At 43.5% G+C, this 12,363-nt stretch overlaps 1 protein-coding gene across 1 annotated transcript; it reads left to right on the plus strand.

The window, feature by feature from the left end:
* Positions 1-2,902: 2,902 nt before the first annotated feature.
* On the plus strand, positions 2,903-9,363 carry LAMTOR5 (late endosomal/lysosomal adaptor, MAPK and MTOR activator 5). The gene is made up of 4 exons (XM_007977634.3): positions 2,903-3,232; positions 4,481-4,542; positions 7,153-7,270; positions 9,032-9,363. The coding sequence occupies exons 1-4, from the start codon at positions 2,964-2,966 to the stop codon at positions 9,090-9,092; spliced, it is 510 nt and encodes a 169-aa protein (XP_007975825.1). The 5' UTR covers positions 2,903-2,963; the 3' UTR covers positions 9,093-9,363.
* Positions 9,364-12,363: the final 3,000 nt, after the last annotated feature.

Below are 12,363 nucleotides of genomic sequence, written 5' to 3' on the forward strand. Positions count from 1 at the left end.
GCCTGAAAACCACCATACCTGGCCCAGAGAATCACTAGTCTAGACTTTAATCACTAGTCTAGCTTTGAGATAATTTGAGATACCCTGGGGCTACACTGGCCAATACTGTGGCCACTAGCCATGGGTGGCTACTGAGCACTTGAAATACGGCTGGTCTGAATTGAAATGCGCTGCTAACTGAAAAATATACCCTGGATTTTGAAGACAGTACAGGAGAAAAAATGTAAAATATCTCATTAGTATTTTATCAATCACAAGTTGAAATAATAACATTTTGAATATACTATTGGAATAAATAAAATGTTATTAAAATTAATTTCATCTGTTTTACTTTGTTTTGAGACAGAGTCTCATACTATTGCACAGCCTGGAGTGCTGTGGCGCAATTTTGGCTCACTGCAACCTCCATCTCCTGGGTTCAAGCAATCCTCCTGCCTCAGCCTCCTGAGTAGCTGGGACTACAGGTACGTACCACCACGCCCAGCTAATTTTTGTATTTTTAGTAGAGATGGGGTTTCGACATGTTGGCCAGGCTGGTCTCAAACTCCTGACCTCAAGTGATCCACCCACCTCAGCCTCCTAAAGTGCTAGGATTACAGGCGTGAGCCACTGCACCCTGCCCTGTTTTACTTTTTTTAATGTGGCTACCAGACTATATTGCCCAGGCTGGACTTGAACTCATGGGCTCAAGGGATCCTCCTGCCTCAGCCTCCTGAGTAGCTGGGATTACAGGCATGTGCCACTGCACCAGGCAGTACTTATATTTTCTAATGCTAAGTTTTAAACTGCTTTTTCTAAAACTAATATGGCCTATACTGTGTTACCCCTAACTTAACATGAATAATTTCTCTACAGCAGGAGACCAAGACCCCTGAATTATAACATTCAAACTGGAATTTTGGCTGCGTGCAATGGCTCATGCCTATAATCCCAGCATTTTGGGAGGCCGAAGTGGGCGGATCACTTGAGGTCAGGAGTTTGAGACCAGCCTGGCCAACATGGTGAAACCCCATCTCTACTAAAAGTACAAAAATTAGCCACGTGTGGTGGTACATGCCTGTAATCCTAGCTACTTGGGAGGCTGAGGCAGAAGAATCGCTTGAACCAGGAGGCAGAGGTTGCAGTGAGCTGAGACCGCGCCACTGCACTCCAGCCTGGGTGACAGAGCAAGACTCCGTCTCAAAAAAATAAAGAAATAAACAGACTGGAATTTTAAGGAAGCTGCAAGTTTCACTATGACAGCTGAGGAATAAAAAGGGACTCTGAATGCCAGTGCCGGGTATTGGACTCCGGTTCAATACCAGAGTCTGGTATCTTCCGATCTGGGAGCTGGGAACCAGACTGGAAGGTAGGCTGTGAGTAAAAAGCTGGAGGTGACAGAGTCGGAAGAAACTTAGCACAAGGAATGATCCATGGAGGGGGTGAAGCTTACCAATTTGAATGTAAATTAGCACCACTTTTTCGGGAGGCAATTTGTAAGTATGTATCAAAAGTCTTAAAAAATGACCATGTCCTTTAACCCAGTCATCCCATTTCTAGTAACTTATAAGGAAATTTTAAAACTGCACAAATATTTAGCTTTGAGGATATTCAACCAGCACTGTAATAGCTAAAGCAAAAAACAAACAAAAGCAAAAAAAAAAAAAAAAAAGTGTTAGTATAGTGGCTCACCTGCAATCTCAGCACTTTGGGAGGCCAAGGAGGGAGGGTCACTTGAGACTGGGCTACACACTGAGACCCCATCTCTACAAATTGTTTTTTTAATTAGCTAGGTGTGGTGGGGTGTCCCTGTAGTCCTAGCTTCTTGGGAGGCTGAGGTGGGAAGATCACTTGAACCTACGAGGCTGAGGCTGGACTAAGCCGTGATAGTGCCACTGCACTCCAACCTTAATCCACAATTAAGATACAGCTATAAAATGGAATATTTTGCAACGATTACAAAGGATGTAAGTGAAAACTTGACATGGAAAGACATTTATTCTAAACTCTGTAAAGGCGGCCAGCTACAGAATTGTACCTCCAGTATGTATGTCAATTTTGCTTACAAAAGAAAAAAAAAAACATGCTGGGCGTGGTGACTCAGCCTGCAATCACATTTTGGGAGGCTAGAGTGTGAGGACTATTGAGGCAAGGAGTTTAAGACCAGCCCGGACAACACAGCGAGACCCCCATCTCTACAAAAAAATGTAAAAATTAGCCAGGCATGATGACTGGAGGCTGTGGTCCTAGCCAGTTGAGAGGCTGAGAGGGGAGGATAGCTTGAACCCAGGACGTCGAGGTTGTAATGAGCTATAACTGTTCTACTGCACTACAGCCTGGGTGACAGCACAAGGCCCTGTGCCCCCCAAAAAAATTGTTTTAAAGGCAAACGAAAAAACATTAAAAGTACACATTTGCAAAGACAACTATCTGAAAGGATATTCTCCAAGGGGTTAAAAGTCATCTGTGGACAGTGGGGCCATAGGTGTTTTCCTTTATTTTCACCAGCTTTATAATTAATTTTTTAAAGTTATTTTTAAATAGTCCTACCCAGTCTTCCTTACAAGTTAGGACCCAAATGCCACTCTCTTCCCCTAAACTGTCCGGAGTCCCCTCACCATAATAAGCACCAATGTCTTCGTTAAAATCCCGACACTTTGCCAACACTCAGCTGGGGAGTTGAACCTTGCTCCATCTGGTCCTTTGGTCCCGGTGTGCGTCTTTCCCCCTACGAGCCTACTGAGCCCCTCCCAGAGGTCCCGTGTCTTCCCCGTACTTGCCCCACGGGCTAGATCAGACCCTGTCTGACCCCTGGGTTATTGTAAAACTTTAAGATCTGTCCCCTAGGTCTCGGACTAGGTTGAAGTAGGGTCCAAAGGTTAAAAAACACTGACACAAAATGTCAGGCCACGAACTGAGATACTGAGGCCCGGCTGCAGACCTCTCTCCCTAGAGGGGAATAATCCCTGCGGGACGGTTCCGCCATGGAGCCAGGAGCGGGTCACCGCGCCGGCAGCCCAAGCCTTCGCCGGGCTCTGTGCTGCGGAAGCGCAGTGATGTTTTCCAGTAAAGAACGCGGACGTTGCACCGTGATCAATTTTGTCCCTTTGGAGGCGCCGTTACGGTCCACGCCCCGCTCGCGTCAAGTGACTGAGGACTGTGCTGGAGAAGGACGTGCCGTGCCGCTGGGTTCTGGGTCAGGGTGGTCGGTGGGTGGGATGGAGGCGACCTTGGAGCAGCACTTGGAAGACACGTGAGTAGTGCGCGCTTCTTCGGCCTGTCCTGAGGTCGCGGCGGAGGAACTTGAGCGGGACGAAAGGCGCGACCTGCGAGTGCCGGCCAGGGCGTCTCGGGGACGTGTCGCGACCCCTGGGAACACGGGATGAGGGGACTAAGCCCTACCCAAGGGCCGCAGGGCGGGGCAGGTGACCGGAATTAAAATCCTGCCGGGCAGCGCACATTCCCTCTTGAACGAGTCTCCTGGGCCCAGGCCACGGGCCAAAACTGCCTATCTCATTGTTGAAATCGTCTTTACGGTCAGGGTTGTTCCGCACGAGTTTTAGGAAACGGGTTGACTTTTGGGAAGATTGTGCCGGTTGTGCAGAGTCGAGCCCTGCAGTGTAAACAGACGCGTATCTCCTTGTGTGTAACCTATCAGTTACTTGGTGCTTAAGTAGATAACAATCATCCTTCAAATTTTTCGAACGAGCAGTATCTATGTAAAATTCAAAACTGGAAAAGTATAAAGGGTACAGAGAGACACCTGCCTACCACCGATGTCCCTCAGCTTCCACTTACCCTCCAGGAGGTAACCTAAGAGTTTTTCAACGGCTGTTTTAAATGAGTTAGTACTAAAACATGCATTTTTTAACAAGAGTGAAAACATCCTAGATGTTTTTCACGCAGTGTTTGTGGCCCTGCAGAACTCAGCAGTACACATTTTTTTCTCTCATCAGAGAGAAACTGGTTTATTTAAATTAATTAATTAGAACTCTTTTCTTTTGTTTTCTTCTTTTCTTTTCTTTTTTCTTTTTTTTTTTTTTTTTTTTGAGACGGAGTTTCGCGCCTGTTTCTCAGGCTGGAGCGCAATGGCGTGATCTCGGCTCACCGCAACCTCCGCCTCCGGGGGTTCAAGCGATTATCCTGCCTCAGCCTCCCGAGTAGCTGAGATTACGATTACGGTCATGCGCCACCACGCCCGGCTAATTTTGTATTTTCAGTAGAGACGGGGGTTTCTCCGTATTGATCAGGCTGGTCTTGAACTCCGACCTCAGGTGATCCATCCACCTCACACGGCCTCCCAAAGTGCTGGGATTACAGGCGTGAGCCACCGCGCCCGGCCCTAGAACTTCATTTTTTTCTTAGGGTGTGACAATGAAAAAAGATTGAGAAATATGGATTTAAAGCACTTAAAGAATGCCTGGTACATAGAACACCTGTGTGTTTATATTTATTGAAATCTTTTTTCTCCCATTATGTACTTCTGTGTTCCTGGAATTAGAATGAAGAATCCCTCCATTGTTGGAGTCCTGTGCACAGATTCACAAGGACTTAATCTGGGTTGTAAGTATCTCTCACACTAACCATTTGGTGAATTGCACAGCATCTGATGTTGACTTGGAGCCTAGCGTTCTATTATTTTCTAGCTTTTATTTCCTGTTACCTTGCCACTTCTTTCTGCATTTGAGAGTAGAGATTATCTCCAAATAACAGTATCAGAAAATTGAAACTTTTCAGTTGGTATTTATGAAGGAAGATGTTCCTTTCAGTCCTATAGCAATAAATAGTTGTCTCTACTAGAAATAATATTTGAGGCCGGGCGCGGTGGCTCACGCCTGTAATCCCAGCACTTTGGGAGGCCGAGGCGGGCGGATCACAAGGTCAGGAGATCGAGACCATGGTGAAACCCTGTCTCTACAAAAAATAGAAAAAAAAAAAAAATTAGCCGGGCGCGGTGGCGGGCGCCTGTAGTCCCAGCTACTTGGGAGGCTGAGGCAGGAGAATGGCGTGAACCTGGGAGGCGGAGCTTGCAGTGAGCCGAGATTGCGCCACTGCACTCCAGCCTGGGCGACAGAGCTAGACTCCGTCTCAAAAAAAAAAAAAAAAAAAAAAAAAAAGAAATAATATTTGAATCATTTTAAATTGAGTCTAGAAAGGACTTCAGATAACAACGGCTGTTAACCATTTATTGAGTGTATTCCATATGCTGAGACTGCTAGGTTTTAAATACATTATCTTTAGTTTTCACAACAACCCTGCAAGGTGGGTGGTGTACTATTTTTAAGCTCAACTACACTAAACAAGAAGTGAATAGGCAGTAAAATGGGGTTTCATTGTTGGACATACCTGGTCTCAACCCCTTGCTCTTTCATTTGCTAGTAGTACATGGACCAAAAAACTACCATTTAGGGCTTCATTTTCTTCACTGAGTTGTTATTTAATAATGGTAATAATCATAGAATTATATTTATTGAGCTCTTATGTGCCAAGCACCATTGTAAGTGCTTTACATATACTCTTTTATTCCTCATAACAACCCAGTGGGGTAGAAAAAGAAATTGAGGGGCCAGGTGCAGTGGCTTACGCTTGTAATCCCAGCACTTTGGGAGGCCAAGGCAGACGGATAACTTGAGCCCAGGAGTTCAAGACCAGCCTGTGCAACACAGTGAGACCCCCCATCTCTATTTTTAAAATAAAATAAAATATATATATGTGTGTGTTTTTAAAATTTAAAAAAAGAGGCTGGGTGCAGTGGCTCACACCTGTAATCCCAGCACTTTGGGAGGCAGAGGCGGGTGGATCACCTGAGGTCAGGAGTTCAAGACTAGCCTGGCCAACGTGGTGAAACCACATCTGTACTAAAAATGCAAAAAAAATTAGCCAGGCATGGTAGCAGGTGCCAGTAATCCCAGCTACTCGGGAGGCTAAGGCAGAGAATCACTTGAACGTGGGAGGTAGAGGTTGCAGTGAGCCAAGATTGTAGCATGGCAGTCTAGCCTGGATGACAAGAGCAAGACTCCGTCTCAAAAAATAAAAATAAAAAAAAAAGAAACTGAGACACAGAGGTTAAATAATTTGCCTGAGGTCATACAGCTGGTAAGTGGTTAAGCTAGGATTTTTGTCTGGCCCTGAGGCCTCTTAATCACAATTTTTTTTTTTTTTTTTTTTTGAGACAAAGTCTTGCTCTGTTGCCCAGGCTAGAGTGTGGTGGCACAATCTTGGCCCACTGCAACCTCTGCTTCCCAGGTTCAAGCAATTCTCCTGCCTCAGCCTCCTGAGTAGCTGGGATTACAGGCATCTGCCACCACGCCCAGCTAATTTTTGTATTTTTAGTAGAGACAGGGTTTCACCATGTTGGCCAGGTTGGTCTCGAACTCTTTATCTCAGGTGATCCACCCACTTCAGCCTCCCAGAGTGCTGGGATTACAAGAATGAGCCACCACACCCGGCCTAATCACAATATTTTAAGGTTATATAATGTGTATAAAATGCTTACATAGAACTGAGACATAATAATAAATGGTAGCAATTACAGATGAGGAAATAAGTTTGGAAAGGTAAATAACTAAAGCAGTTAATTAGTGACAGAACTAGTAAACCCAAGACTTGTTGCTCCTAAGTCAGGAATGTTTAAAGCTCTGAATTTTTGCTGGAAGGGTAACTGAAAGAGGTAATCTGTGTAACTCAGTTATGTTTAACACGCACATCAGTCATTTGGGAGAAAAAGGGTAAATTTTTGGAAGCATTTGCCAGGCTCACTAATGGAAAGACTGAAATTCAGGTATGGAAATCTAAAACTAAATGAGTTCCTTCAAGAAACCTTCAAGGCCCAAATGTCGGCATCAGATCTGGTCAAAATGTTTTGTATAGTAATGGTACATCCATATGCTCTGCCATAGTGGCATGTCTGTTACCTGATTTGGTTTCAGGTAGTTAAGTTTGTGTTGCCTTTGTATACAGAATTATATTGTGAAGCATACTTAGTAATTAATTTTCATACCTAGAATTTATAGGTACTTTTGTACCCAAGATTTAGTTACTGTAATATATACAGATTAATACAAACATTAATAAAAAGACAATTCTGTTGACATTTTAAAACAACCAGCTAGCTTATTCTAGCAGAAATACTCTGTGAGCAATCAGGTGACATATATCATCTCTGTTTTCCAGGCCGTGGGACCCTGTCAGATGAGCATGCTGGAGTGATATCTGTTCTAGCCCAGCAAGCAGCTAAGCTAACCTCTGACCCCACTGATATTCCTGTGGTGTGCCTAGAATCAGATAATGGGTGAGTAGATTTCAACAGATCCTTTCCTTTTTGTTCAGAAAAATTCCTGGTAAAATTGGTGGGGGCCGGCCCTGTGTTCATCAGTGATTCCTTATTCAGACTACTTTGGGAAAAGTTCTTAATCTTTTGGATCACAGGAACAGACAAGTTGATCCCTAAAGCTAATATGCTCTCAAGACACAATGCTATTTAAATGAAGAATAAGAATTGGCACAAACTGTCAGTTTATCAACAAAAAGAAAGTAGTAAATAGCACAAAGGAAAACTAATCCGAGAATAAAACTAATTTTTTTTCCTTTATTCTTTTCTTTTCTTTTTTTTTGAGGCAGGGTGTTGCCCTGGCACCGGGCTGGAGTACAGTGGTGTGATCATGGGTCACTGTGACCTCAACCCTTCTCAATCGCTCAAGCGATTCACCCAACTCAGCCTCCCGAGTTATAGCTGACACTACAGGTGTGCACTACCACACCCAGCTAATTTTTGTATTTTTTTGTAGAGAGGAGGTTTCACCATGTTTCCCAGGCTGGTCTCAAACTCCTGGGCTCCAGTGATTTGGCCACCTCAGCCTCCCAAAGTGCTGGGATTACAGGAATGAGTCACTGCACCCAGCCAAAAATTACTTCTAAAGTAATAAAATCACTAAAGATATTCCAAGAATATCTTGGCATGGAGTTGTCATCTCCTGTCTCCTGTAATGATGATACCTTCTGGAATACCTCCTAAAGGACCTGTCTGAGGCTGTTTTATAGCTAACCTTTTCTTAATAAGTAGGAGTAGTATACTCTAAAATAATTATAAAAAGTATGCCAGCCACAGTGGCTCACACCTATAATCCCAGCACTTTGGGAGGCCAAGGCGGGCAGATCACTTGAGGTCAGGAGTTCGAGACCAGCCTAACCAACATGGTGAAACCCTGTCTCTACTAAGAATACGAAAGTTAGCCAGGCATGGTGGCAGGCACCTGTAATCCTAGCTACTCGGGAGGCTGAGGCAGGAGAATTGCTTGAACTCAGGAAGCAGAGATCACGCCAGTGCACTCCAGCGCACTCCAGCCTGGGCAACAGAGCAAGACTCCATCTCAAAAAAAAAAAAAGTGTAGTAAATACATAAACCATAGCATAGTCATTTATTATCAAGTGTTATGTACTGTACATAATTGTATGTGCTATACTTTTTATGACTGGCAGCACAATTTGTTTACACCAGCATTACCACAAACATGTGAGCAGTGTGTTGTGCTGTGTGACGTTGGGACAGTTAAAAGGTTACTAGGCAATAGGAATTTTTCAGTTCCATTATAATCTTATGGGACTACCATCATATGTAGGGTACACTGTTGACTGAAGCATTGTTATGCAGCACATGACTATATCATATACATGCAAAGAAAACAAGGACCAGGAAAGCCTTTTTTTTGTAGTTCCAGCTACTGAGGTGGCTGAAGCAGGAGGATTGCTTAGTCCAGGAGTTAGAGGCCAGCCTGGGCAACATAGCAAGACAGTGCCTAAAAAAACCAAAACAAAGAACCAGGGAAATATTAACAGTGGTTGTCTGTGTGTAGTAGGATTAAGGATTCATTTCGTGTTTATATGCTGTATGTTTATGCATTTCCCAAATGTTTTGTTATGTTTATTGGTTTTATACATAGAGAAACAATTACATTATTTTATACATTGTGTCCTAAACCAAACAACATCTTTAATCTTACAGTGAAGTACCACTGATAACGTCTTACTGAATATTTTCTTCCTTGCATTTCAGGAACATTATGATCCAGAAACATGATGGCATCACAGTGGCAGTGCACAAAATGGCCTCTTGACACCTCATATCTGTTCTTCAGCAGCCTGTCACAGGAACTTGATCCTACCTATGTTAATTACCTTATAGAACTACTAAAGTTCCAGTAGTTAGGCCATTCATTTAATGTGCATTGGGCACTTTTCTATTTATTTAAGAGTCAGTTGCTTTCTAATGCTCTATGGACCGACTATCAAGATATTAGTAAGAAAGGATCATGTTTTGAAGCAGCAGGTCCAGGTCACTTTGTATATAGAATTTTGCTATATTCAATAAATCTGTTTGGAGGAAAATGGATCTTTTCTAGATTCTTTAAACTTAACCAAATGTTCTTTTTGTTCAGTTATCAAATTGTAATTGTTTTAAAAGGTCTTTGTTCTAAATTACTTGCTTTTGTTTAAGAAGCTTCCTGAAATACCTGCATTCTCACAGGTACATCCATGGATCCCACCCCTGTGCAGTCAGAGATCTACATATAACTTTTAACCCCTCAATAGCCTACTGACTTAAACATTAACACTAGTTTTCTATGTTTCATGTCTTTTTGGTTTGGTTTTTGTTTTTTGTTTTTTTTTTGGTAGACAGAGTCCTGCTCTGCTGCCAGGCTGGAGTGCAGTGGTGCGATCTCGGCTCATTGCAACCTCCGCCTCCCAGGTTCAAGCGATTCTTCCGCCTCAGCCTCCTGAGTATTTGGGATTACAGCCATGTGACACCACACCTGGCTAATTTTTGTATTTTTAGTAGAGACGGGGTTTCATCATGTTGGCCAGGATCCTCTCGATCTCTTGACCTCATGATCCACCTGCCTCAGCCTCCCAAAGTGCTGGGATTACAGGCAATGAGCCACCGCGCCCAGCTGTTTTATGTATTATATACTATATTCTTACAGTAAAGTAAGCTAGAGAAAAGAATGTTATTAAAACTGTAAGGAAGATAATATATATTTAATATTCATTAAGTAGAAGTGGATCGTTATAAAGGTCTTTGTATATGTCATCTTCACAATGAGTAGTCTGAAAAGGAGGGTTTGTCTCACTGTCTCAGGGTGGCAGAGGTGAAAGAAAATTCATGTGTAAGTGGATCCGTGTTGTTCAAGGATCAGCTATACTATATGGCAGGAACTCATTTAATTTTCCTTAACAACCCTATACAGTAGGTACTCTTATTTACCCTATCTTAGGTTTGTGTAACTAAGGCTATGAAATTACCAGAGTCATCATTTGGACTCAGGACTCCAACTCAGAGTCTGTACTCTTTTTGTTGTTGAGATGGAGTCTAGCTCTGTCGCCCAGGCTGGAGTGCAATGGCATGATCTCGCCTCACTGCAAGCTCTGCCTCCCGGGTTCATGCCATTCTCCTGCCTCAGCCTCCCCAGTAGCTGGGACTACAGGCGCCCACCACCACACCTGGCTCATTTTTTGTATTTTTAGTAGAGACGGGGTTTCACCGTGTGAGCCAGGATGGTCTCAATCTGACCTCATGATCTGCCTGCCTCAGCCTCCCAAAGTGCTAGGATTACAGGCATGAGCCACCGCGCCCAGCTAAGTCTGTACTGTTTAACACCCAGACCACCAAATAGGACATGTTGGCTAGAAAATAAATTTTTACATTTGAAAAGTATAGGTCTAGCTGAGTACAGTGACTCATACCTGTAATTCCAGCACTTTGAGAGGTCAAGGCAGGAGATGGCTTAAGTCAAGACCAGCCTGGGCAACATACTGTGACCCCATCTCTACAAAAAAAAGCTCTTTTTAATTAACCAGGCATGGTGGCATGGGCCCGTAGTCCAAGCTACTCGGGAGGCTGAGGCAGGAGGATCACTTGAGCCTAGAAGATTGACGACGATGATGTGCCACTGCACCCTAGCCTGGGTAACAGAGCAAACCACTATCTCAAAAAAAAAAAAAAGTTCGCTTCAACCTTTATAGTTTTCAACAACGGAATTGTGCACAAGCAGGCACAAAAGACTGATTCGTTGAACTTGAATGTAGTTCTGTTGCTCTAGCAATTTAACATTTGACAGTGTAAAAACCTCCAGAATATTATTTATCCAAAAATATTAAGCATCTACAAATATAAGGTGCTATGTGAGAACAGCAAACATTTTAGTAAGACATAGCTCCAGTCCTTGAGCTTGTACTTTAATAGATGGGATATATATGTGTGGTCTTCACCATACTTATTAATAACTGACATACATGTTGTTTTATATCTGACTTCCCCACTAGTATACACACTTTGAGGGCACAAGCTTTGTCTTTTTTTTTTCTTTTTTTTTTGAGACAGTCTCGCTCTGTCACCCAGGCTGGAGTGCAGTGGCACAATCTCGGTTCACTGCAACCTCTGCCTCCCGGGTTCAAGTGATTCTTGTGCCTCAGTCTCCCGAGTAGCTGGGATTACAGGCATGCACCACAACACCTGGCTAATTTTTGCTAATTTTTTCAAACTCCTGGCCTCAACTGATTCACCCACCTTGGCCTCTCAAAGTGCTGGGATTATAGGTGTGAGCCACTATGAACAGCCTTCCATTGCATTTAGAATTAAAAAGTTATGGCTGGGCACAGTGGTTCATGCCTGTAATCCTAGCACTCTGGAAAGCAGAGATGGGCAGATAACTTGAGGTCAGGAGTTCGAAACCAGCCTGGCCAACATGGTGAAACCCTATCTCTACTAAAAATCCAAAAAAAAATTAGCCGGGTGTGGTGGTGCACATAACCCCAGCTACTCAGGAGGATGAGGCACAAGAATCACTTGAATCCAGGAGGCAGAGGCTGCAGTGAGATGAGATTGTGCCACTGCACTCCAGCCTGGGCTGTGACTGAGCGAGACCCTGTCTCAAAAAAAAAAAAAATTAATTAAAAAAGTTTTAACCGTGACCCCCCAACCCCTGCATGATTTAGCCCCTGCTAACCCCTTGGGCCACATCTCATGCCGCCCTGTGTGTACCATATAGCCCCCTCTGTCTGGCACATAGAAAGCAACTGTTTTTATTGAATGAAATAAACGAACATACATTCTCATTTATTCTTCACAGCACCCTTTGAGGTAGGATATAATGTATCCAATTTATCAATGAAACATAAGACATGCTGGAAAGAGCTTGAGGCTGGAGAAGGCTTATTTTCTAGTCTGTACAGAGCCAAAACTGAAGTATGCTTGTATGAGGGAGTCCCAGGACACTTCCATAACGGTTAATTTTATGTGTCAGCTTGGCTGGGCTATGGGATGCTCAGGTATTTGGCTAAACATTATTTTGGGGTGCAACTGTGAAGGTGTTTCTGGATGAGATCAGC

This window comes from Chlorocebus sabaeus, chromosome 20 (genome assembly GCF_047675955.1).
Source record: "Chlorocebus sabaeus isolate Y175 chromosome 20, mChlSab1.0.hap1, whole genome shotgun sequence".
Taxonomy (NCBI): Eukaryota; Metazoa; Chordata; class Mammalia; order Primates; family Cercopithecidae; genus Chlorocebus; species Chlorocebus sabaeus.